Source organism: Rana temporaria, chromosome 11 (assembly GCF_905171775.1).
Source record: "Rana temporaria chromosome 11, aRanTem1.1, whole genome shotgun sequence".
NCBI lineage: Eukaryota > Metazoa > Chordata > Amphibia > Anura > Ranidae > Rana > Rana temporaria.
The window spans coordinates 85,968,601-85,995,440 of NC_053499.1; the positions used below are offsets into that span (position 1 = coordinate 85,968,601).

General features: G+C 45.4%; 1 protein-coding gene across 1 annotated transcript in view; it reads right to left on the bottom strand.

Annotated features, from left to right (window-relative positions):
• The window catches only part of MMP2 (matrix metallopeptidase 2), an 876,267-nt gene that overhangs the window by 784,884 nt on the left and 64,543 nt on the right, over positions 1-26,840 (bottom strand). Inside the window, exons 2-3 of the mRNA XM_040328746.1 lie at positions 14,309-14,532; positions 12,318-12,466 (exon numbers count right to left, since the gene is read on the bottom strand). Of these exons, the coding sequence (XP_040184680.1) occupies positions 12,318-12,466; positions 14,309-14,532 (373 nt within the window). The remainder of the gene's footprint in view (positions 1-12,317; positions 12,467-14,308; positions 14,533-26,840) is intronic.

Consider the following 26,840-nt stretch of genomic DNA (forward strand, 5'->3'; position numbering starts at 1 on the left):
AGCATCAACTGCTCCGAGTGTAACAGCACAGAACACAACACAGCTCTACATCCAGGGCCAGCGCCATGGACTCTTACCCCCTCACTCCAGGTGGAAGAGCACGGCGGGGAGCAACAAGACACAGTACCTCCTGTAGTTACACCCCAGTGCACCCAAGTATGTGGAGAAGGTTCGTCTAACAAATCCTGCTCCAAGATTTGTCTTGTTACAGTTTACCCCACAGGCCACAGAGAAAAAGCAGTGAAGCTATACGTGATCCTGGACGATCAAAGCAACAGATCACTCGCCAGGTCAACCTTCTTTGACACCTTCAAAATCAAGGAAGCAAACTCTTCATACTTACTCAAGACTTGTACAGGGGTAAGTGAAGAAACTGGGAGAAGAGCCATCGGTTACCAAATCGAATCCTTTGATGGTCAGACAACCCTGCCTCTGCCAACTCTAATCGAGTGCAATCAGTTCCCAACTGAAAGAGAGGAGATCCCTACACCAGAGGTGGCACTTCATTACAGACATCTGAAGGGCATAGCACACCTCATCCCTGAACTGGATCCCCAGGCTGAGATAGCACTTCTCCTTGGGAGGGACATCATCAGAGTTCACAAGGTGAGAAAACAAATCAATGGTCCCCACAACTCCCCCTATGCCGAGAAGCTAGATCTCGGATGGGTCATCATAGGCAACGTATGCCTAGGGAGTGTTCACAAACCAACCAGCGTGAACTCTCTCTTTACAAAGACACTAGAGGGTGGGCGTCCATCCTTATTTCAGCCTTGTACCAACAGATTCCTCGTAAGAGAGAAGCCTGCCAGTGTAATTCATTCCAACCCTTACACCGCTAATCTTCTTTGTGATGAAGACAGAGATCGTTTAGGATGCTCAGTTTTCCAAGGGACTAAAGAAGATCACAAACTTGCCCCATCAATTGAAGATCATATCTTATTGGAAATAATGAGACAGGGATTCCACAAAAACAATGAAAACAGCTGGGTAGCACCCCTGCCTTTCAAAGCACAGAGACCCTGCCTTGCTAACAACAGAGAACAAGCTTTAAAGCGCTTTTCTTCCCTTAAACGCAATCTTCAAAGAAAGCCAGAAATGAAAGGGCATTTCTTCTCATTCATGAGTAAGATGTTTGAGGATGACCATGCTGAGATAGCCCCACCTTTAAAAGACAAAGAAGAGTGCTGGTACCTACCAATCTTCGGTGTCTACCACCCCAAGAAGCCAGGTAAAATCCGGGTAGTGTTTGACTCCAGCTCTCAGCACGAAGGGGTCTCACTAAATGATGTCCTCCTAAAGGGACCAGATCTCAACAACACACTTCTTGGTGTTCTCATCAGGTTCCGCAAGGAAGCAGTTGCCATAGTTGCAGACATACAGCAAATGTTTCACAGCTTCCAAGTCAAGGAAGAACACAGGAACTTCTTGAGATTCCTATGGTTCAAAGACAATGACCCTACTAAAGACATTACAGAATACCGCATGAAAGTTCACGTTTTTGGTAACAGTCCATCCCCTGCTGTTGCCATCTACGGACTTAAGCTATCCGCTCAAGAAGGTGAGAAAGACGTTACACAGTTTATTGAAAGAGACTTTTATGTAGATGATGGTCTGAAATCACTTTCTTCACCTGAAGCTGCAATAAGTCTACTCAAGAGGACTCAAAGCACACTTGCCTTTTCAAATCTTAGACTGCATAAGATAGCATCAAACAGCAAGGTCGTCATGGAGGCCTTCCCTTCTCAAGATTATGCCAGTGACTTCAAAGATCTGGACTTAGCTACAGACTCCCTTCCTATGCAACGCAGCCTAGGACTCAACTGGGACCTCAAGACTGACACCCTTACCTTTCAGGTCGACCAAGAGCCAAAACCCTTCACTCGGCGAGGTGTCCTATCCACCATCAACAGCCTGTATGATCCACTCGGGTTCGCAGCACCGGTGACCGTCCAAGGTAAGATTATGCTTAGAGAGCTTACTGCAGACACATGTGATTGGGATTCTCCACTACCTCCTGAGAAAGAGACATTATGGGTAACATGGAGAGACTCTTTAAAGACTTTATCTAACCTACACATACATAGACCATACACCCACTTTCCTCCTGAAAGGGTTCAGTCTAGAAAGTTATGTGTATTCTGCGATGCTTCAGTCAAAGCAATAGGAGCAGTAACCTACCTCAAGTCAGTAGACATCGAGGGCCAAATTCATATTGGGTTCCTTATGGGCAAGGCCAAGCTAGCACCATGTCCTGAAACCACCATTCCAAGATTGGAACTGTGTGCTGCTGTATTAGCAGTAGAACTAGCAGAACTTATTACAACTGAGATGGATATAGAACTCGAGGATACAGAGTTTTACACAGACAGCAAGGTAGTGTTGGGCTACATTTACAACGAAAGTAGGAGATTCTATGTCTATGTGCACAACAGAGTCCTAAGGATCAGGAAGTCTACACAGCCCACCCAGTGGCGTTATGTCTCAACTGATCATAACCCAGCAGATCATGCCACAAGGTCTGTGCCAGAATCCCGTCTCAAAGACACTACATGGCTCACAGGACCACCCTTCCTATACAAGTCAGTGCCTACCACTCCACAAAGGGAGACCTATGAACTGTTAGAACCTGAATCTGACTCAGACATCCGTCCTCAGGTTTCCACACTACATACAACAATTTCTAACCAACTGTTGAGATCCAAGCGCTTCGATAAGTTCTCCACTTGGAAATCCTTACAAAGAGCTACAGCTTGCTTGGTTCACATAGCCAGATCCTTTAAAGGCACCCCTACAAGACCAAGTTGTTGCAAAGGTTGGCATTATTGCCACAAGCCATATACAGTAGATGAGCTCACAGAAGCAAAAAATTTAATCATCCGCTGTATCCAACAAGAGACTTATGCACTAACACTAGAATGTCTTCAATATAACAAGAGCATTCCAAAGAACTATCCTCTAAGGAAACTCAACCCCTTTATAGACAATGAAGGACTGTTAAGAGTTGAAGGGCGCATCTCAAATGCAGGACTTGATACTGGTGAAAGCAATCCTGTCATAATACCAAATAACCATGTTGCTTCTTTACTTGTGGAACACTACCACACACAGACAAAACATCAAGGACGTTTGTTCACGTAAGGAGCTTTGCGTGTGGCTGGACTCTGGATAGTGGGAGCCAAGAGACTTGTGAGTAAAACCATTTTCAAATGTATCACCTGTCGTAAGCTTTGTGGTATTTTCCAAACCCAGAAAATGGCCAACCTTCCTGCAGACCGTCTCAGTACAGAACCCCCTTTCACAAACGTCGGTCTTGATGTGTTTGGGCCTTGGGCTGTCATCACACGTCAAACCAGAGGAGGCAGTGCTAACAGTAAACGCTGGGCTGTCATGTTTACTTGCATGTGCATCAGAGCTGTACACATAGAAGTAATTGAGTCCTTAGACACATCCAGCTTCATCAATGCCCTGAGATGTTTCATCTATATTAGAGGCCCTGTCAAGCACATACGCTCTGATAGAGGAACCAACTTTGTTGGAGCTTGCAAAGAATTGAATATCACTTCAAACCTTGACACATAACATGTTGAGAGATACCTTTCAGAACAGGGTTGTACATGGACATTTAACCCCCCACACTCTTCTCACATGGGAGGTGCCTGGGAGCGTATGATTGGTATAGCTCGAAGAATCCTAGATTCAATGTTTCTACAATTGGGAACTTCAAAACTCACACATGAGACTCTGACAACCTTCATGGCTGAAGTATCAGCTATAATGAATGCCAGACCCTTGACATCTATACCCAATGATCCTGAAGATCCTTTCCTGCTTACACCTTCCACTTTGCTCACTCAGAAAGTCGAGGTGATCACAGCTCCTTCTGTCAATCTCGACCCAAAGGACTTATACAGATGTCAATGGAAAAGAGTACAAGTGTTAGCCGACACCTTTTGGAACAAGTGGAAGAAACAATACTTGTCTAATCTACAGACCAGGAACAAATGGCAAGACAGCAAGCCCAACTTAGACCCTGGTGCCATTGTTCTCATGAAAGACTCTCAGTCAAGGAGAAACGATTTGCCTTTGGGTCTGACAACCCAAGTGTTTCCCAGTGAAGATGGACACGTCAGGAAAGTTGAACTCAAAGTCATTAGGCAAGGCCAGGCTAAACTTTTCCTCAGACCTGTTTCCGAACTTGTTTTGTTACTCTCCTCCGGAGTGCCATGATGTGTGGTATCCGCGGGAAACCAGGCGAGGAGTGTCATGCCTTCATTCATAAGGCTCATCGTCTTCATAGTTTTGACTTTAGTTTGAATTAAATCAATGCTGCCATCTAGTGGACTTTCTGTTTAATTGCACCAGTTCTATGTTAATATAGTCAGCTAGAATAGTTCATTAATTTGGTCCAAGCAAGCTTCCGTATTTCTATCCCATGAGGCTTTGCAGCACCTCCAGAGCCTTCTTTTCCATTTTTCCTTCCAAGCAAGCACATGTCTGCTGAGTTCTATCTCACGTCAGCCATATCGATGCATCTACGGTACGTGCAACTTTGTCTCTCTAGATAGATAGATAGGGAGGCTCTAATTGTATTATTGTTTATTAATTGTAATCTGTTTGTATCTATTACAGTTTTAGAGCCGGTTCACACTAGGGCGACACGACTTCCAGCACGACTTTCAGAGGCGACTCCGACACGACTTGAACATGAACCACAGGGCGATCTGGGGCGATTTACAACACAACTTGAAGTCGTCTCCAGGACAGGAGACTTTCCAGTGGCCAATAAAACAACAATCAGCTCTGGGAGAGGGAGGGGGAGGGAGGGGGGCAGGAGAGATTTGCCTGATAAATGTATGTTATCTTCCTGGAAAGTAGCTTCAGATAAGACAGTGATCCGACTTCTGAGGCGACTTCCATTGAAATCAATGGGTACAAATCACCTACAAGTCGGATTGAAGTAGTACAGGAACCTTTTCTGAAGTCGGATCGCCTTGAGTCGTGTGTATTAACACCGCTCCCATTCACTTCCATTGTTTTTCTCTACAGCGCGACTTGGGACGGCTTGAGGCGACATGAAGTCGGATCGCAAGTCGCCCCAGTGTGAACCGGCTCTTACTCTGTCTTGTGCTAATAAAAGTTCATAAGGATTCCGCGCCTACTGGAATGCATTAGTATGAAAAGAGTTATCAGTGTGCCCGAATACACATCAGTCACGTGTAGTGAGGGGCATAACAAATACACTATAGAAGTATACATTGCAATCTAGTTGGATTAATAAAATCTATACCATATATAGCAGCCCAAACTGAAATGGTATGGGATATTATAAATATAAATAAATTAGATTAAATGGCCCTATTTATACTACCGTAATCTACTATACCTAGGCAGAAGTAATAATAACAATAATATTAATAATATTCCAATAATGCCATACAGTAAAATAGATCAATACAAACTCAAATTTAGAATTAAGTATAGAATGTACAATTAAAAACCATTGTATATTGATAAAATACACATATAGATCTATGTATATCCACACATCTGTAGGCATACGTGCACATATACACAACACATAAAATCATACAATGATAAAATAATATAAAAATGTGTGAAAAATTACATATATAAATCCATTTATAATCAATGTATTGCTAGCAACCCCAACCCACGGCATGCCAGAACCGCATACCTCGTTCGTGATGTCTGAGACATCGCGGCCCTACAGGGAGGCTACTAACCACCTATATATAACCAATGAGGCACAATGAAGAAATTAGATTGTTACAACCTCCCTCCACATTATTCTAAATATACACAATTTCCCTTAATATGAGGGATAATCTCCAAATGAGGGCCCCCTTAAGCTAACTGGCAGGCAACCCCATCGTGCCCTCCACATTAGAATAATGTGGAGGGAGGTTGTAACAATCTAATTTCTTCATTGTGCCTCATTGGTTATATATAGGTGGTCAGTAGCCTCCCTGTAGGGCCACGATGTCTCGGACATCACGAACGAGGAATGCGGTTCTGGCATGCCGTGGGTTGGGGTTACTAGCAATACATTGATTATATATGGATTTGTATATGTGTAATTTTTCACACATTTTTATATTATTTTATCATTTTATGGTTTTATGTGTTGTGTATATGTGCACGTATGCCTACAGATATGTGTGGATATACATAGATCTATACAGTATGTGTATTTTATCAATATACTGTACAATGTTTTTTAATTCTATATTCTATACTTAAATCTAAATTTGAATTTGTATTGATCTATTTTTACTGTATGGCAGTATTGGAATATTATTAATATTATTGTTATTATTACTTCTGCCTAGTGTAGGATTGGGGGATCTGACTCCAATGGTAGGTGCGTTTTCCAGTGAGTACGCCAGTCCAGAACTGAGGGCCAAATCCACAAAAGAGATACTCCGGCGTAAGCCGTCATATCTCTGGTTCTAACTTTGGAACTGATCCTCACAAGCAGTTTTCCAAAGTTAGGCAGAAGATCCGACATCTGTAAGGGACTTACACTGCCGGATCTTAGGATGCAGTACCGCATCCGCCACTGGGGGCATTTCGAGTCGAAATGCCTCTTCTGGTATGCAAATTAGCACTTAGGGCGATCCACAAAGCTTTTCTGCTTCGTTTTTTCGCCGTAAGTTTTAGTTTGCCAAGTGTAAAACTAGGGCTGCTTTTACATGGTCTAAAGTTAGTAACACCATGTAAAAGCACATTCAAGTGACGGCATTTGGTATGCATTCCCGAGGGAGAACTCCACGGCAATTTGTAAAATCCAAACCGGCATGGGTTCCCCCCCAGGAGCATACCAGGCCCTTAGGTCTGGTATGGGTTGTAAGGAGACCCCCCCTCCGCCGAAAAATCGACGTAGGGGGTCCCCCTACAATCCATACCAGACCCGTATCCAAAGCACGCTACCCGGCCGGCCAGGAATGGGAGTGGGGACGAGCGAGCCCCCCCCCTCCTGAGCCGTGCCAGGCCGCATGCCCTCAACATGGGGGGGTTGTGTGCTCTGGGGCAGGGGGGCGCACTGCGGGCCCCCCCACCCCAGAGCACCCTGTCCCCATGTTGATGAGGACAGGACCTCTTCCCGACAACCCTTGCCGTTGGTTGTCGGGGTCTGCGGGCGGGGGGCTTATCGGAATCTGGGAGTCCCCTCAAATAAGGGGGCCCCCAGATACCGGCCCCCCACCCTAAGTGAATGGATATGGGGTACATCGTACCCCTATCCATTCACCTGGAGGCAAAAAGTTAAAGTTATTAAACACACAACACAAGGGTTTTTAAAATAATTTATTATTCTGCTCCGGAGGCCCCCTTGTCTTCTTTATTAGCTCTAATACCAGGGGGGCTTCTTCTTCCGCTCTCCGGGGGTCTTCTCCGCTCTCCGGGGGGGGCTTCTTCTTCTGCTCTCCGGGGGGGGGCCTCTCCGCTCTCCGGGGGTCTTCTTCTCTCTCCGGGGGTCTTCTTCTATCTTCGCCGCTCTCCGCTGTTGACTCGGCGAACCCCGGTTCTTCTGCAGCTGTCCGGTGCCTTCTTCTTCAGCGCTGGCTGCCTGCTATCTTTGTGTGTTAGCTCAATTAGTAACAGGCAGCCAGCGCGGTCTTCTGTGACGTCAGGTTCTTCTTCTCCCCTCTTCCGATGTTGACTCGTCGCCTCTTGACACTGCAATGATGGAAGCGCGCCTTGCATCCCATTTATATAGGCATCACCGTCCCATCATGCTCCGGCAGGTACCCACGTGGTGGGTGCCTACCCACGTGCACCCACCACGTGGGTACCTACCGGAGCATGATGGGACGGTGATGCCTATATAAATGGGATGCAAGGCGCGCTTCCATCATTGCAGTGTCAAGAGGTGACGAGTCAACATCGGAAGAGGGGAGAAGAAGAACCAGACGTCACAGAAGACCGCGCTGGCTGCCTGTTACTAATTGAGCTAACACACAAAGATAGCAGGCAACCAGCGCTGAAGAAGAAGGCACCGGACAGCTGCAGAAGAACCGGGGTTCGCCGAGTCAACAGCGGAGAGCGGTGAAGATAGAAGAAGACCCCCGGAGAGAGAAGAAGACCCCCGGAGAGCGGAGAGGCCCCCCCCCGGAGAGCGGAAGAAGAAGCCCCCCCTGGTATTAGAGCTAATAAAGAAGACGGGGGGGCCTCCGGAGCAGAATAATAAATTATTTTAAAAACCCTTGTGTTGTGTGTTTAATAACTTTAACTTTTTGCCTCCAGGTGAATGGGTAGGGGTACGATGTACCCCATATCCATTCACTTAGGGTGGGGGGCCGGTATCTGGGGGCCCCCTTATTTGAGGGGACTCCCAGATTCCGATAAGCCCCCCCGCCCGCAGACCCCGACAACCAACGGCAAGGGTTGTCGGGAAGAGGTCCTGTCCTCATCAACATGGGGACAGGGTGTTCTGGGGTGGGGGGGCCCGCAGTGCGCCCCCCTGCCCCAGAGAACCCAACCCCCCCATGTTGAGGGCATGCGGCCTGGCACGGCTCAGGAGGGGGGGGGCGCTCGCTCGTCCCCACTCCCATTCCTGGCCGGCCGGGTAGCGTGCTTTGGATACGGGTCTGGTATGGATTGTAGGGGGACCCCCTACGTCGATTTTTCGGCGTGGGGGGGTCTCCTTACAACCATACCAGACCTAAGGGCCTGGTATGCTCTTGGGGGGGGGGGAACCCATGCCGGTTTTTTCTTTGAAAATTGGCATGGAGTTCTCCCTCTCAGGAATACATGCCGAGCGACGCTGTCATTTTTTTTTTATAATTATTTGTTTTCCCGGCGCGTATATTTTTTTTCACCCATCGCAACTTTAGTGTCCCGTCGCAATCCACAAAGCCCGGCGTCAATTACGTTCGCGCGCTATGCACGTCTGGAAAATTACGTCACACGCATGCGCAGTACGGCCGGCGCGGGAGCGCGCCTCATTTAAATTTTAAACGCCCCCCGGAGATGAGGACCGCCTTACGACGGAGGCACTTAAGTTACACGGCCTGAAATTTCTAGGTAAGTGCTTTGTGGATCAGGCACTTAGGTAGAAACTTTAAGTCAGTGTAACTTAACTGCTGAAAGTTAAGTTACGCCGCCTGGCTGAGGATTTGGCCCTGAGTTTTTAAGGGCCTGGTAGCCCACTTTTATTTAAAAAGCATTAAAGTTCACAAATACAATAGTAGCCCTCGCAGGGGGTTCCACCATTCCTGTATCTTGCAAAACTCAACAGTTTAGCCTCCTGGCTTTCACACACTTGCCATCCAGCTGTTTATCTTGCAAACTCAACAGCCGCACGCAGTGTCTGATTCGCACACAGCGACTTATCCGCACACGTTTGAGCTTCTTGGACGCACACAGCATCAATCTTCTTTTCTCACACAGAGACACCAGCCGACATCTGCCACCTGCAGATATGCATGCTCTAGCTGCAACCCATGCAGCCTCTCTCTCCTCTCAGATAGATGAGAGCTCATCTGGCTCCCAGGGACAGACTTCCTGGGGCCCTGAGCGATGTTCAGGTCAGTTGTACTATATAGCTGAACACACAGCTGTCCAATTAGCGTGTCTTTTTCTCCAGAATTTGGCGTAAACCAGCCATTTTTCACACAGCACAGGGTCCCACCCTTACACTAGGTATAGTAGATTAGTATAACTAGGGCCATTTAATCTAATTTATTTATATTTATAATATCCCATACCATTTCAGTTTGGGCTGCTACAGTATATATGGTATAGATTTTATTAATCCAACTAGATTGCAATGTATACTTCTATAGTGTATTTATATATGTACGCCTAACTCACCGCATTCATTCAGAGGCTCTGTGCATGTGAGCATGTGTGGAGAAGGTACATAGGTTTACTGTGTACAGGCTTCCCCTAATTTGTTGGACACTTCCCTTTTCTGGCCACCGGGGGAGCGATGCTGTATAGGTATCTATGCGCCAGTATTCATTTGTTTGGCCTTATAGGGATGGTCAATCTAGCAACTAATATTAGATAGTATAGTTGCAGCTCTATCCCCCCACTCACCACTAAACCATTTGTGCGCCTATTTCTATATATTGTGTGATGGTGGACCCTCCAGACGAACCGGAAGTAGTGGGTGGAACGCATACACACCCGCTCTTACGGTATCGCTGCAAGAATATGCGCCATGTGCCGTGCGCAAGTGCACGAGTGGGAGTGACGTTCCGGCCCACCCATAGTGAGGGCTGGAACGCATTCACTTCCTTGTTCATTTATGGTGTGCTTGTCAGCGCACGCCTACGGAAAGAAAGAGAGAGGTTTTGCTGAGTGTCTTGTCTGGCTATGGATCCATTGATGCGGAAGAGAAACTGCGTTTGCCTGGTAAGGAGATGCTTTGTGCTTATTGGCCATACCTACTGGTATTTTTTCTGTCTTGGTACTTTTTGAACGGATAGTGAGGTGTGTGCATTCATGTATATCCATATAAACTAGGGGTGCACTGAAATGGAAATTTCAGAACCGAAACAAAACTGAAATAAAAAAAAAACAATCTGAAACCGAAAATGACTTTTCTTTCTTTTTTCCCCCATTTCAATTTTTGATGGCCACAGTGGCGACGGGTGTTGGCACAGTGGCTGTATGTGATGGCACAGTGGCTGCGTTTGATGGGCACAGTGACTGCGTTTGATGGGCACAGTGGCGACGTGTGTTGGCAGTGGCACAGTGGCTGCATTTGATGGGCACAGTGGCTGCATGTGATGGGCACAGTGGCTGCATTTGATGGGCACAGTGGCTGCATTTGATGGGCACAGTGGCTGCATTTGATGGGCACAGTGGCGGCAAGTGATGGGCACACTGGCGGTAATTGATGGGGCAAACTGGCAGTGGCAATAATAATTGATGGTTACAGTGGCTGCGCTTGATGGCACAGTGGCTGCGTTTGATGGGCACAGTGGCGACGTGTGATGGGCACAGTGGCTGCGTTTGATGGGCGCAGTGGCTGCGTGTGATGGCACAGTGAGGCTGCAATTAATGTTTTTTTTGGTAGTCCGAGAAGGCAAGCATGGCTCAATAACACACAAACGTTTTTAAAAAAAAAGCGTTTGTGTGTTATTGAGCCATGCTTGCCTTCTCTGACTACCAAAAAAAAATATCAATTGCAGCCTCACTGTGCCACTGGGAAAAATGGCAGATTCTTTTATTTTTTATTTTTTTTATCTGCCATTTTTTCATTAAGAAAGTGCTGGTCACCTCAGTCATTTCCCATAGTAGTGATATTCACTAGCCACACCCCATAGGACAGGATTGGCCAGGGGGGAGATGGGCGGGATTAGCAGATTGGGGCTGGCCTGTTTGGCCTGTGGTCAGGCTTCTCCGCACATGCTCACTTGTATAAATATTTGAGAGCTCCTGTATGAGGGAGCAACTACGGACCACCAAGGCTATGATGAAAAAGGTTCGCCTCTGAAACGCGTCAGCTATATTGCCGGTCTGATACCATCTGATCCATGCTGTCATTGTGTTCGTTTGGCGATGCTGTGTGCCAGTTTTATCATGTGTTAAGCGCTGTTTACAACTCCTTTTGTGAGTATGACCATTGTTTTATTATATTCAATAAAATCCCTTTTAAACGATAATACACTAGGTCGGTGCGCCCTAATTTTTCTTTTCTTTTTTCCACACTATCCATCCATCTTCAATCACGCTGCCCGATGGACCCGAAAAATTGAAAAAAAATATATTCATAGGAGGTCCCGCTGTGACAGCTATTATATAGGCAAGGGCAGGGCCACCCTCTGATGTAACCATATGACCACGCCCCCCTCTGACATCACCCAAACCACCCCCCATGTTGAGGGAATGTGGCTTGGTATGGTTCAGGAGGGGGACTCTCGCTTGTCTCCACCCTAATCTGTCCTCCAGGCTGCATGCTCGGATAAGGGTATCGATTTTCGGGGGGGACCCCACGCCAAGTTTTTTTAATTTTGGAGAGGAGTTCCTCTTAAAATCCATACCAGTCCCAAAGGGCCTGGTATACATTTTGTGGGGGGGGGGGCACGCTTTAAAAAAAAAGTTGGTGTGGAGTTCCCTTACTATCCATACCAGACCCAAAGCAGCCGTGTAAGCAGCCTTATATAGTGTGGGGTGTGGACTTAGCCCCAGAGCAATGATTGCCTAAAATCGGGCCCATTCCTATATACCACTTGTAGTTATTGAATTTGATTTGAACAGGATCAAGACCCAGATTCACTTGAATCTCAGGCAAAGCTAATTTCACATGGTTTTCTAATTATTTTTTAAGGATAAAGAATTACCCCAGCGGCCAAAGTTAATCATGATATCGGCATCTCCATCCTTTAGTCGATTGAACTTCAGAGGTGTTACATCACTCCAAACTTGAAATGCCCGAGCAAATGCATCATCCACAGTTTCAGAATCCAGATCAGTAGTGTACCCTAGAATCCTAAAGAGAACTATGAACTGTTTAGTGCAAAATATAAACTGTACATATCTTAGCAGTTTTACTATCCAAATTCTTCATACTAATAAACATTATTTATTATAGGAAATTACAAGACACTTGGACTGTGGGCTTCCATGAGCGCACAAAGGCATTCCCTGAAAATATCTAGCAAATCTTACACTGATGTGTAGCTAGCTTGCTGCACACATTGCACATTCAAATTGTGCTTCTTTCATGATTTCTGTTTTAAAAAAATTGCACAGAGGAATGTGTGTCTACAAATGTGACCAGTGCATGTAAAAAAAAAATATCCTACAATGTTATGTTGGAAACCCATTAAGAGACTTGGATGTATGCAATTGTGTACATGCCATAGCTAAAGTAGTCATGTGTAATAATTTTTTTTTTTAATTCACCTTTAACCGGTTTACACAGATTTACTGCGGCAGAATGGCTCTCCTGGGCGAAATCCCGTAAATATATGGCTTTGCCCAGGAGAGCCACCAGAGGGCATCCGCGCGCCCGCTGCACAGCAGGGAACCCGGTGCGCGTTGCCCTACGTCGCAATACCACTAAAAATCGCAGATCACCGCCATTACTAGTAAAAATAATTAAAAACGCCATATAAATGCAATAAATCTTTCCCATAGTTTGTAGACGCTTTAACTTTTACGCAAACCAGAGAATATACGCTTATTGCGTTTTTCTTACCAAAACTATGTAGAAGAAAACATATCTGCCTAAACTGAGGAAATAATTTGTTTTTGTTTTTTTACAAATTGGGATACTTACTATAGCAAAAAGTAAAAGATTCTTTGTTTTTTCAAAATTGGCGCTATTCTTTTGTTTATGGCCTCAAATACTACCAAAAGAAAGCTTTATTAGTGGGAAAAAAAGGACGTCAATTTTGTTTGGGTACAACATTGCACGACTGCGGCCGCGTAGTTGTCAGTTAAAGCGACGCAGTGCCGTATTGCAAAAAAAATGGCCCAGTCATTGAGCAGCCAAATCTTCCGGGGCTGAAGTGGTTAATGATATCATGTGTTTTTTTTTCTCATAAAAGATGCACATATAATATCTCTTAGACCCGGTACACACAACCAAACATGTATGCTGAAACTGGTCCGCGGACCAGTTTCAGCATACATGTTCGGTCGTGTGTAGGCGCGAGCGGGCCGAATTTCAGCAAACATTTTCCCGCCGGGCCTTTTCCCAGCAGACAAATATTCCTGGACGTGTTTTAAAACCGTCCACTGGAATCCTGCCCGCTCGGACATGTACGGTCGTCAGTACAGACCTACCGTACATGTCCGAGCGCCCGCCGTCCCTCGCATGCGTCAAATGACTTTGACGCATGCGTGGAAGCCTTTAAATGGCAGGCCCACCCACGTCGCCGTGTCATCGCCGCGGCGACGACGCGGACACGCCCCGCGTATTGTTTACGCGTGGACTTCTGTACGTTAATTAGTACAGCCATCGTACAGAAGCCCTCTGGCAGGCATGTACGGTGAAAACGGTCCGACGGACCGGTTTCATCGTACATGTTTGCTCGTGTTTTCCCGGGACTAACAATGCTTAAACTAACCCAAAATATTAGAAAAAAACAAAAACATTTTAATTTTAGGAATGCCAACACTTGTCATGTGCCAATGTACAGTCAAAAGATAGAACATACACAGTAAAACAAACCATATTTATTAGTACATTTAGTGTAGAGTATGTACAGCACAACATTGCAAGCCCAGAATAAATAGGATGCAATTTGCCTGCCCATACATGATCAATGTGCTGATCCACACACATAAACTTTAATAAATAAGGACCATTAGATCAGATTTTCACCTGTATGTGATATGGTTCTTTTCCCATTTTGGTTTCCTTGGGAAGAACTGGTAATTGGACACATCAGGGTTACCACACCTTGGCTTTTTCATGGTATCAATAGTCTTTTGATCGATCTCTCCTGTCTCAGAAATATGGAAAAATTTCTGCATTTTCTTCAGTGTGTCTTTCAGTACCATAATGCAACCATCTTTAGGGCAACCATAGTACTTCAGCAGGTATTGCTGCAAGTAAAAAAAAAATGGGCTCATTCAAAACTGAAATAAATACATTCAAAGATTAATTCTGTTCAAAGCCCAATTCTATTCAGATTTTGCTAAGTTTTAATGTGTAAACAAATTCTACCTCTCCTTAATTGTAATACATTGTCTGATTGCTGCACAATACTTTAAAGCCAATACAGTAAAGTCAAGTACAGCTTCCACTTGGATACTACCTTTATCTAAATATGAGCACTGTAGGCCTCATGAACCAAAGCAATAGTGTCCTTTCTCTGCACCCTCTCCCCTTGGTCATTCACAAAACACAGAGCTGCGAGTTGCATTGTGTGAATGGCTAAGGGAATAGAAGTTGGAGAAATTACATCAGTGCTACACATCAAAAATAAGCAAAATCTCTGTGCCTGGAGTTGGGCTTTAATTCAGAATTTCTTTAAAAATAAAGATTATTCTGGCTTAGGCACAATTTTTTTTATTTTATTTTGTATAGGTCATGATGAATACTGAATAACAGGATATTTTGAAATGTTGATCTGTAAAAAGAAATAAATACAAATTAACACCATTACCTGTTTTCCTTAAATTGAAATTGAAAAAGTTGGTGCCCAGACTAAAGCAATATAAACAGATTCAAAAATTGACAGAAGAGTGTGACCATGAGTAATGCCGCATACAGACGGTCATTTTTTGTGATGAAAAAAAAATGACGTTTGAAGTGATGAAAAAAAACGACATTTTTGAAACTTCATTTTCAAAAACCATGTAGCATACACACCATCATTTTGAAAAATGATGAACAAAGTGACGGCACTCTAAAGGGGAAGTTCTATTCGCCTTGAGGCTGCTTTTAGCTGGTTACTTGTTAGTAAAAGATGATTCGTGCTTTTTTGTCTGTTACAGCGTGATGAATGTGCTTACTCCATTATGAATGGTAGTTTTACCTCCCGTCTCAAAACTTGCTTCTGGGCATGTGCGGGTTTAAAAACGTCGTTTTGCCCACACACTATCATTTTCATTGACACAAAAAATGACATTTTGAAAAACGACACAAAAAATTCGAGCATGTTCGAATTTTTTTTTTGTCATTTTTCAGAAGACATAAAATGACATTTTGCCCACACACGATCATTTTAATTGACATTTTTAAAAATGTCATTTTATTTCATCACAAAAAATGACCGTCTGTACGCGGCATAACACTGTATGAGCCAGGTTGATCAAGCGATAAAAATTATTCAGTGATAAGTGTCATTGCCATTAATTAATCAAATATTGAAAAGTTTTTGGCATGACCTTTGAAATTGAGGAGGTCCCCAGACTCCTCACAAAAGTCATACCCCATCAGAAACACTGGTCCTTAAAGAGGGGGTTCACCCTATAAAATATTTTTTTTTTTCTAGCAGTAAATTAAGCATAGTAGCGCGAGCTACAGTATGCCTTTATTTTTTTGTTTTGCCCCGTACTCACTGTTTAATCCTATAGTAAAGATTCCGACTCCCCGCGGGGAATGGGCGTTCCTATCCAGAGGGAAGATGATTGACGGCCGGCTCTGGCGCGTCACGCTTCTCCGGAAATAGCCAAAATAGGACTTGACTCTTCACGGTGCCTGCGCATAGTCTGTGCGCAGGCGCCGTAAAGCGCCGTGAAGAGCCGAGACCTACTCCGGCTATCTTCGGGGAGCGTGACGTGCCATAGCCGGCCGTCAATCATTTTCCCTCTGGATAGGAACGCCCATTCCCCACGGGGAGGCGGAATCTTCACTATAGGATTAAACAGTGAGTACAGGGCAAAAAAAATAAATAAAGGCATACTGTAGCTCGCGCTACTATGCTGAATTTAATGCTATAATGTTGTTACTGAGGGTGAACCACCGCTTTAACTCTGTTGCTCATGTCATGTGCTAACATAGGAGGGTTTATGTGCAAACTACCAGCCTCTATAGTAGAGGGAAGTATGTTACAAGCCCCTTACACTTTAACTATAACGTAAAAAAAAAACCAGTATACTGGTTAAGGTGAGGATCGCTGGACAAATATGTGTATTCTAAAATGTGATAATTGTTTTGTGGAGATTGTTAGGCAGCTATCTTGTCCTAATGACACCTTTAGGTGGTCCTTTTGAAATCAAGACGAGGGGTTGGAGAATGAAAGTGCCATTAGTAGATGCCCAGAATACAAATGAAATTTGTAATCAACAAGATTAGCCAATGTGTTTTGGAGATTACAAGGAGGCATCATCAGGGCTACACATGCATGAAAACATTTTTCAATAGAGGACTAAGGCCCCGTACACACGTCCGAGGAACTCGACGGGCAAAACACATTGTTTTGCTCGTCGAGTTCCTTGTGAAGCCGCCGAGGATCTTGGCGAGCCAAGTTTCCTCATTGACTAACGAGGAAATAGAGAACATGTTCTCTATTTGGCTCGACGAGATCCTCGTCGGCTTCCTCGGCCAAAAGTGTACACACCACCGGGTTTCTCGGCAGAATACGGCTCCGATCGAGTTTCTGGCTGAATTCTGCCGAGAAACTCGGTCGTGTGTACGGGGCCTTAGAAACTATATAAAATAACAAACATATCATACTTACCTCAACTGTGCAGTTCGTTTTGCACAGAGTAGCCCCGATACTCAACTTCTGGGGTCCCTCCGGCATAGGATGCATCGTGGGTAGTGTTTGACCCTTACAGTGTTTGCGGCACCCTTGAGCATCTCTATTTACCCATAATAGTACACACGACCGGTTTCCTCGGCAAAATACGGCTCCCATCGAGTTAGCCAAGTTTCCTCATTGACTAACGAGGAAATAGAGAACATGTTCTCTATTTGGCTCGACGAGATCCTCGTCGGCTTTCTCGGCCAAAAGTGTACACACCACCGGGTTTCTCGGCAGAATACGGCTCCGATCGAATTTCTGGCTGAATTCTGCCGAGAAACTCAGTCGTGTGTACGGGGCCTTAGAAACTATATAAAATAACAAACATATCATACTTACCTCAACTGTGCAGTTCGTTTTGCACAGAGTAGCCCCGATACTCAACTTCTGGGGTCCCTCCGGCATAGGATGCATCGTGGGTAGTGTTTGACCCTTACAGTGTTTGCGGCACCCTTGAGCATCTCTATTTACCCATAATAGTACACACGACCGGTTTCCTCGGCAGAATACGGCTCCCATCGAGTTTCTGGATGAATTCTGCCGAGAAACTCGGTCATGTGTACGGGGCCTAAGGGTTTTATTCCTCCCACTGACTAGCAATGTATAAGGCATTTTTTCTATTGCCACAAGATAAATTGATTTCAGTAAGACCTAAAAATAATTTTAGGGGTTCATGTAAAAAGGTTAAGAAAGGCTTGTCTAGTTGATCATTGTGCATAAGATTAATGTGCCATATGGTCTGATTTGTAATAATCAATAGTATTTATAATAACTAGTATAATTCACAATACTGAGAAATAAAGCGGAAAATTTAATTCAAATACTTACCGTAATTTTCCTTTCCTTTCCTGACGGCTCCATGTCAGCACAGCTGGGGATTAACTAGCAAAACAGGGGAGTGATAATGCTACACACTCCTCAATTCTGACTAAAACAGTAACAGAAGCCATGATGCCTCTGTCAAGTTCAATTGTCATTAAGCCAAGACTATAAATATTTTGGTGCCCACATAGCCGCATTGCAGTTATTTTGAGACACCCAGGCCGGCTGTCACTCTCAAGGTCTGGACCCTTCTAGTGAGAGTGCCGTGATTCTCCTGGCACAGCCAGCCCTACAGCCTGCAGGCCAAGGAGATGAGGTTAACAACCAAGAGACAATAATCTTGCTGGAAGCCGTAAAATCATTATGTGTTCCACCTGAAAATGACAAACAGATGCACAGACTTCCTGATGGCAGGATTCGCCTTGATTACATTTTTTAGAGCTTAGCCCACATCCGATGGGTTAACTTCTTGAGTACTCCCCAAAGGGAACGTGAGAAGAAAACCTCTTGTGTGATATGACCTCTGAATGTCAGTTCGGGCACAAAGTTCGAGCACTGGCATGAGCACCATCCTGTCTGGGAAGTACGCAAGTATGGGTTCTCTAAACCCAAGGACACCAATACTGATGTAATTACCACCAGTAAATCAGAGAGAGGTACCACAGGGTGATTGAAGGCATCTGATGAAATAACATCCATCAGCATTGGGATATCTCATTCCGGAAACAATTTGAGGTTTCAAGTTGCATCTTGAAAAACTGTATAATTAAGCCTTGGAAGCACGCTGTATGCCGGTGAAGACAGAGATAGCCAAAATGCATGCATATAGCATGCTTGCGCATAGAACCAAGTCAACCCTCGCCTGTAGGCATTCGGAGCAGGCTTCTGAGGAGTCCAGAGTAAAATCTTGATCAGCGAATATACTGGGCATATATGCCATGTTCCACTATAGGTATGCTTAGCTTTGTCCTTTGTCTCATAAGATTATTCCAATCTTCACAGAGCATTCAACATCCATTAGCCCCTGCCTCTCCAGACCCCAGCCATCAGCCTTAGCCTGTCGGATGCCAGATGAATGGGACTGGGGAAGATTTAATCTACCAGGCAGAGGGAGTCACTCCTTCACACTCATAAGGATGAGTAGTGGGTACCAGAACTAACACCTTCCCTCGCCTCAGCCTTATCTGGAAGCTGAGAATCAGAGGGAGCAGCAGAAAAACTCATAAGCCGTCTTGGCGATCTATTTTGCGTCAACACCTCCACTCCGAGTGCTTGTGGATCCTGGGCCCAGGGATGGAACTTCAGCAACTTAGTGCCGACTGGGAATGTAAGCGGTCTACCTCTGACAGAAGAAACACAAAGCTTTTTTAGTTCTCGGAAGACTCGCAGTAGCCTGGATCATCCATTGTCGTCCAGACTTGTCGTAGTTTGCCTGAAGGTTCTTCCGGCCAGGCACATAGGTCGCAGATCGTTGGGAGGATTGACTTGGGTAAATTCTAGAATTAGAGGAAACTTCAGAAGTGAGAGACTGAGCCTTGTATCCAGATGTAGGCCACAGTCGTTGTGCTGTTTAACTTTCCCAGGACAGGCTTACCCTGGATGAGATGACTGAAGGCTAAGAGCCTGAAAAGGCTGCCCTCAACTCCAGGACGGAGTCTTGAATTCTTGACACAAGGTCATTGGCCCTGAGCTCATCGTTCTTGAAGTAGGGCTCCCCTACACTGGCTGGTGTCTGACTGCACCACCAGATTGTCTGAGCTGCTGGAGCGAGGTGATTTTTATGGCTCAATCTGAGACGTGAAGGACAAAAGATCTCCATATATGGCCCAAAATGCTTGCCTTGGGAGACCACGTGTCAATCACCACAGCCGTACCCATGTCCACAGAGGAACCACATAGTGCCCCTAGGGCATGTATGGGTGGCACAATCCCAAAATAACCAAAAGCATCTTGACAAGGAAGTTTCACTGACTTCTTGGTTTATGCATTGGTTTCCCTGTCTTTCCTGGACCCCCAGCCAGAAAACGCAGAAGCTAGGCTCTCTGGTGTGAGAGTGAACGTGGAAACTGACTCTTGAATTTTCAGTTTTCTTTAATTCAGTAGACCTTCATCTTGAGGCAGGAAGCCCAAATTGGTCACTATTAAATTTAGGCTTGATCTGCGATTTAAGAAAAAATCCTGTGATAGTGTTTGTCTTTGAAGGTCACATCTTCTGATGGTAAGGTCATGTATATGGCCAATCCCACCAAGGACACATACTGACCAAAGGGGTGATCCCAACCCCTAAACCCCTTTATGTTCAAAAGGCATAACTTTGACATCCTGCTGTGATGATACACTCCAATCTTGACGAATAAGCACTTGATCCATTCCACATCCAGCTGTCTTCTAGACGTACTTAAAATGCTTCCAAAGCTTCACTTCTATATGAAGGCATTTCACCAACCTTACCAATCTGGACACAGGTCGTCCTCATCTTTCTGTTTAGGAGAGAATTGATTGGCCTGAGAATGCCCTGAAAGAAGGCTGGACATTGCCAAACAGACGGTCCCCGCACAAGACGAATCTAGTCCTTCCTTTAGAGCGTCTTGACCATCTGCTTAATTGTGACAACTGGTTAGGTGTCTTTGTCATCTTTATTTTAGGTTGCTTGACCTAGGCAACATCCCTGCAGTCACATTTGTTTGTTTCTCTCTGGAAGGATCTGAAGTGGATTGTTCGCTTGGGAAGGCTTGAAAGCTTCACAGGGTGAGTGGAAAACACTATTTTAGAGTGTATTGACCACATGTTTAATGAATGCGACACCTGTTAGGTGCCGTCATCCCTATCCTTGGATGCTTGAATAAAGCAGAATGTATACCGTCATGTCCATCCAAAGTTTGGAAAATGGGCTGCTTCACCTGGTATAACCCTTTTTGCAGGGTGAGCAGAAAACCCTCCTTTTGAGTGTATAGGCAATGTGTTTCTTGGATGTGACAACCTTTTAGGTATCACCCTTATCCCTGGCTACTTGAGCCAGTGGGATACATTCTGCCATGCCCATCCAGAAATTCGGAAAATGGGCAGCTTCACCTGGTATGGATAGGCCGCTTCTCATTGTCAGAGCAGATAACCCTTTTCGGAGGGTGAGCAGAAAACACTCCTTTAGAGTGTATAGGCAATGTGTTTCTTGAATGTGACTACCTTTTAGGTGCCACCTTTATCCCTGGCTGCTTGAGCCCGTGGGATACATATTGTCATGCCCATCCATGTATTCCTCTTATGGAGCCTGAAGAGGGATGTCTGCTTGGGAAAGCTATGAGATGGCTCCTTGCCATAGAATTTTAAACCTTTCCGAGGGTAAGCTGTCAGCACAGCTGGGAATAACTCTTTGAGTATATTGGCTACTTGTTAAAAAATTAGTCAACCTGTCAGGTATCATCATCCTCATCTCTGGCTGTTAAATCAAAGCCAGATTCACACCGTCATGTTCATCCCCGTCTTCTTCTTGAAGAGCCTGAAGCGTATTCACTCTGAGATTGGTAAACACTCAGGCAGCGTACACACGGTCGGACCAAACCGATGAAAACTGACCTAAGTTCAGTTTCATTGGTCCAAACCGACCGTGTGTATGGCCCATCGGTCTTTTGTCCGTCGGACAAAAATTTGAGAACTTGCTTTAAAATCGACCCGATGGCCCGCTGACCGATAGGTCCAAACCAATGGTTAGTACACAAAAGCATCGGTTCAAAACCCGCGCATGCTCAGAATCAAGTCGATGCATGCTTGGAAGCATTGAACTTTGTTTTTTTCAGCACGTCGTGTGTTATACATCACCGCGTTCTGACCCGATCGGATTTTGAACTGATGGTGTGTACACACATCAGACCATCAGGCCACTTCAGCGGTGGACCGATGAAAACGGTCCGTCGGACCGTTTTCATCGGATGAACCAGTCGTGTGTACAGGGCCTAATAGGTAACCTCTCCACCGGGTTTGCACACCATTCAGCAAACCAACCCATAGCTCCGGAACACACTGGTGCGCTTTTGACGTGCGACCCGACACGCCAAATCACATGTCAAATAGGCGGCAATAGCACCACCCTAATTGGTGCAACGCTGCATCTGCGGCACCGCACCAACTTCACAAAGGCAGTATCGTACTACCCTTTGCGATTTCAGGTCACGACCCATATTGACATCCGCACAGAGAGTTGCACAGATGTCTCTGAAAATCGTGACCAGAATCGAAACTGATCAAAACAAAACAGATTATAGCGCACACATGCAAAAATGACATTTATCCTGCAAGGCTAGTTAAAAACACCTGAACTTATTCAAAAATACGGGGTATGGTAACTGATCAGCAGAGGAAAAGTCTGAATTGCACAGCCTCAATCCCACAATCCAGTGCAACAAGGGACAAGGGGAAAAAGGTTAAATGCAGTAAATAGATTGCTTAGTAACAAACCCTGAGGGGTTAACCACAGCTAGAGGGAGTCAGAAGCTTCCATCTACAGCCCTGTAATGCAGCATACATTTGGATGCAAAGCATTTGAGCTCACCCAACCTCCAACATCCGACCGTTGACACTGGCACAGCGCGGGTGCGCGTGCATAGGGGAGCACTCTGCCATGACCGCTGTCCATCTTGTTTGGACCCTGCGGACCCCAGACATGGCTGTTAGCCATGATAAAGCCACCCCGAGGACCAGCAGCAGGGCTCCCTGGATTATGGTAATTTAGACGAGACACCAGGGACTGTGTCCAGCTTGATACATAGGTATGGGCGACCAGCCCTTTTGACCAGCCAGGTAGAGGAGCACACCTACGTCTTGCGCGTAGGAGGAAAAGAGAAGAACGCTGAGGTGAGTGAAAAATGTATACAAGTTAAGTCCTGTGGGCGTGGAGTGGGCAGAGCCTGTACCCAGCTGTGCTGACATGGAGCCGTCAGTAAAAGGGAAATGCAAATAAAATAGAAATAAAAATTGAAACAGTGGACTGCACATCCTGTGTATTGGGTGCTGGGATTAGGCAGCCTCCCATCTGCCACTGCTATATAATTTCAGTGAGTCACTGCACTTCCAAAAGTTTCTTGCTCAATAGTTGATTTCTTTATTAGTAGAAAACATCTTCTGACATAAACATGCATGTCAGAAGATGTTTTGCTACAAATAAAGAAAGTAAATATTGAGCAAGAAACTTTTGGGAGTACAATGCACTCATTGGAATCAAAATCTATATGTAAAAAGCATTTACAGTGGAACCTCGGATTGCGAGTAACGCGGTAATGAGTGTTTCGCAATACAAGCACTGTATTTTTAAAAATCCTGACTCGGTTTGCGAGTGTTGTCTCACAAAACGAGCAGGATTCAAGCCAAAGTGGTGTCCAATACCACGTTTGGCCTAAACTGGGGGGCACCAGAGTCGAGCAGAGCCTTTTTGCGCCATTCGGAGCCATTTAGAAATGCTCGGAAAATCTCAGAAATTCACAATGTGGAACAAATTTATTTTGTTTCTATTGACTTTAATGGGAAAACTCGCTTTGATATGCAAGTCCATTCTCCTGGAACAGATTATGCTCGTAATCCAAGGCTCCATTGTAGAACAAAAATGTAAAATGGGAATCCAAAGTTTGTAGGATATTGCAAGGTACATCAACTAACAAAAGCTGTTGTAGGATTTTATGGACATTGCCTAGAAAAAACAGAAAGTTAGGACCTGGACTGAGCTGGGTAAGTAAAAAAATCTGAATAGAAGTGATATGTTAGATCAAAGTGGATATACATTTTAAGTAGGGTTGTCCCTATATCACTTTTTTGAGACCGAGTACAAGTACCAATACTTTTTTTCAAGAAATCGCCGATACCGATTACCGATACTTTTTTTATGTCATGTGACAGTGGCAGTATGTGTAATTTCTTCTTCTTTTTTTCTTTTTTTTGGGGGTCTGGGGGGATTGTCAGTGTGTTTTATTTTTTTATTTTTTTTATTATAAAAAAAAAAAAAAACATTTATTTATTGCAATTTTTTTTTTTTTTAATCAGCCCTGTTGGGGGTCTTTGGTGAGATATCAGGGGTCTTAACCGACCCCTGACATCTCCCCTTTAAGATGTAAACACAGGTTACTATGCTCAGTTATGTGACTGGACAGAGGCAGTGATCACTGACTCTGTTCATTCTGAAAAGGTAGGAGCCGGGTTGAGCGGCTCCTACCTCCGCTCTCCATCCTGACAGCACGGAGGGGGGATGACAGCACGGAGGCAGGGCCATCTTAATAGCATCATGGGCCCCTGGACAAAGTAATGCTCTGGGGCCCCTACAATGGTGACAGTGCAGGTAAACAGACATCAAGTAGGTAGGAGGCAGACAAGCGGAGCTTCAACTTTTGGGTGGAGCTCCGCATTAACTACATGAACAATCATTCTGTACAGCAAAGAAACCGCATCCACAAAGCTACTTATGCAGGTGGGCTCTCATTGCTGCCGACTCAACAACTCCCACTCCAGCTCCTACCCACAGGCTTTGGGTTCCGAGCATTTAAGCTGCATGAGGTGGGGTCAGAGCATCACTGGCACTCTGGCCCTGCCCTCCCTGCTGGCTGTAAAATAGGTATCATTCTGCACAGCATGGCGCACTGCTGCCAGCCTGCCTCCCCTGTGTATCCATCACTCTCAGTACCATCATGGGGCCCCCAATTTTGGGGCAGCAAGGGCTCAAGGACCAGCTGCTTTGGGGAAAGTGCAGGGGCCCCCATGCAGCTGGGGCCCCTGGGCAGTGCCCAGGTGTGCCCTCTCATTAAGACAGCCCTGCATGGAGGGGGACAGTCAGCGGTGATCGGTGCGGCTTTGGGGGGGAGTTACAAGCACCGATCACCGCTGTATAACTTTAACCAAAACAGTTGAAAAGGGGGCAGATCAGTGCTTGTAACTCCCCTGCCGCACCGATCACCCTGACTGCCCAGGTATCCGGTGAAGCATTGGAGCATTTCTCCGAGTACAAGTACAATGCTCTGTATCGATACTGATACTAGTATGGGGACATCCCTAATTTTAAGTCTTTTATGAATATGTACAGAATACAAATATTGTTCTAGACCATATATTTTCTTTGACTGTATTTCAGTTTGAAATACTGAATGTATTTGTTGTGTGTGATTGTAACCCAAAAGAAGAATGAACTATGCAATTCTTGAAATGCAAAGATTATCTTGTATATACAGGCAGTGACTGATCAGCAAGTATTGTCAGCATTTGTGCAGCTACATCTCCCTGTAGGCCATTAGTATCTCTGGAAGGACAACAAGGAGAGGCAGAGAGTCACAATCCGATAAAAGAGGGCAAGCAGGCTCTGCGTCTAGAGGCAACAGTGTTGCTGGTCGTGGACACGGTGCATCCTCATCAACATGTAGCCGTGGGACACGCTCATTCTTTTTTTTTGGCAGCTGGCCGCTTTGAGCCGCAACATGCCAAACATTTGGTAGAGTGGATGACCAAGCCGTCCTCATCCTCCTTATCCTCTCTCACCCAGGCTCAGGGTACTTTGTCTGGCAAAGCAGCTGCCAACGCGGCCTCTTCCTTCTCCTTAATGACATCAGTCACTCCTTCCCTAGCCCCACCATGTCCTCCTGAGGAGTCCCCCGAACTGTTTGACCACAGCGTTGGGTACATGCTGCAGGAGGATGCGCAGCATTTTAAAAGCTCCGATGATGGTACACAGCTAGAGGAAGGCAGTAACATGAGCCCAGAGAGAGGGGGTGCCCAAGAAGGACAGCAATCTGGCAGTCAAGTTCCCCCAGCTGCAGCATACTGCCAGGTTTTCTACAGTAATGAGGAGGAAGGGGATGATGAGGTCACTGACTCCACGTGGGTGCCTGATAGGAGAGAGTAGGAGGAGGAGGAGGCATATCTCCAATGAGGCAAGATGCCCTCCAGGGGCCAGCTTAAGGGCAGCACACCGACTGCATCACAACGTAGAGCTCCGCATGTGCAGGGCGCTGCTGTCTCTCCACATTATTTCAAAAGTTCTTTGGTGTAGGCATTTGTGACGGTATCGGTATGATATCCCCGTCAACGTTCCCTTCTTCCCATAACGAAAATCACCCCAATATTCCACGAGGAGGGATATCCCTGGAATCGCCCAGAAAGCCACACATGAGACCAGCTTACTGCTTGAACAACACAGAGTTTTTAATCGTAAGAAAACCAGAGCTTATATGTGGTTACAACTGTTACAATGACAAATCTCCGCCCCCCCTCACACAGTGGGGGGTCTTCAATACAGCTCCTTTGAAATAAAGATATTTCTTTGAACTACTCAGTATCTAGCCGGTTCGGCACCGCATATAGAGAGATAATTATCACAAGGAAGCAATCAGCATAATTAACATGAGCCACTTATCTAATCACAGTAACCAGTAAACACAGGGCTAGAACAATTAACATTTGAAACAGGGCTGGCTGCAGAAGAGTAAATACAATTAACAGCCTTAAACAAGCAGGGAGGATTAAACTGAAGCATATAGGTAAAAAGTCCATCACAATGGCCCCCCTTCTTCTCCCTGCTCCGGAAAAGCCGGTTGGACCTTTCCTGGTCCAGTAGGGTTGACGGGTTCAGAGCTTTTAGTCCGAGGTTAACTCCGTTTGGCATGACTGACCTCCCTTGGCAACTGCTTCAGACTCAGGTATGTCACCGGGTCGTCAGATCACACGCCGGTCAGTCCCCAAGTCTTTGTGCGATCTGCAAAGTCACCAGAAGTCAGTGTGAAGACGGCGAATGGGTCTGTGCGCCGCCATCTAGGTGTCCCGCTATGGGAGGGGCAGGTTATGGCTCTGAAGTGACAGTCACAGGAGATTCAT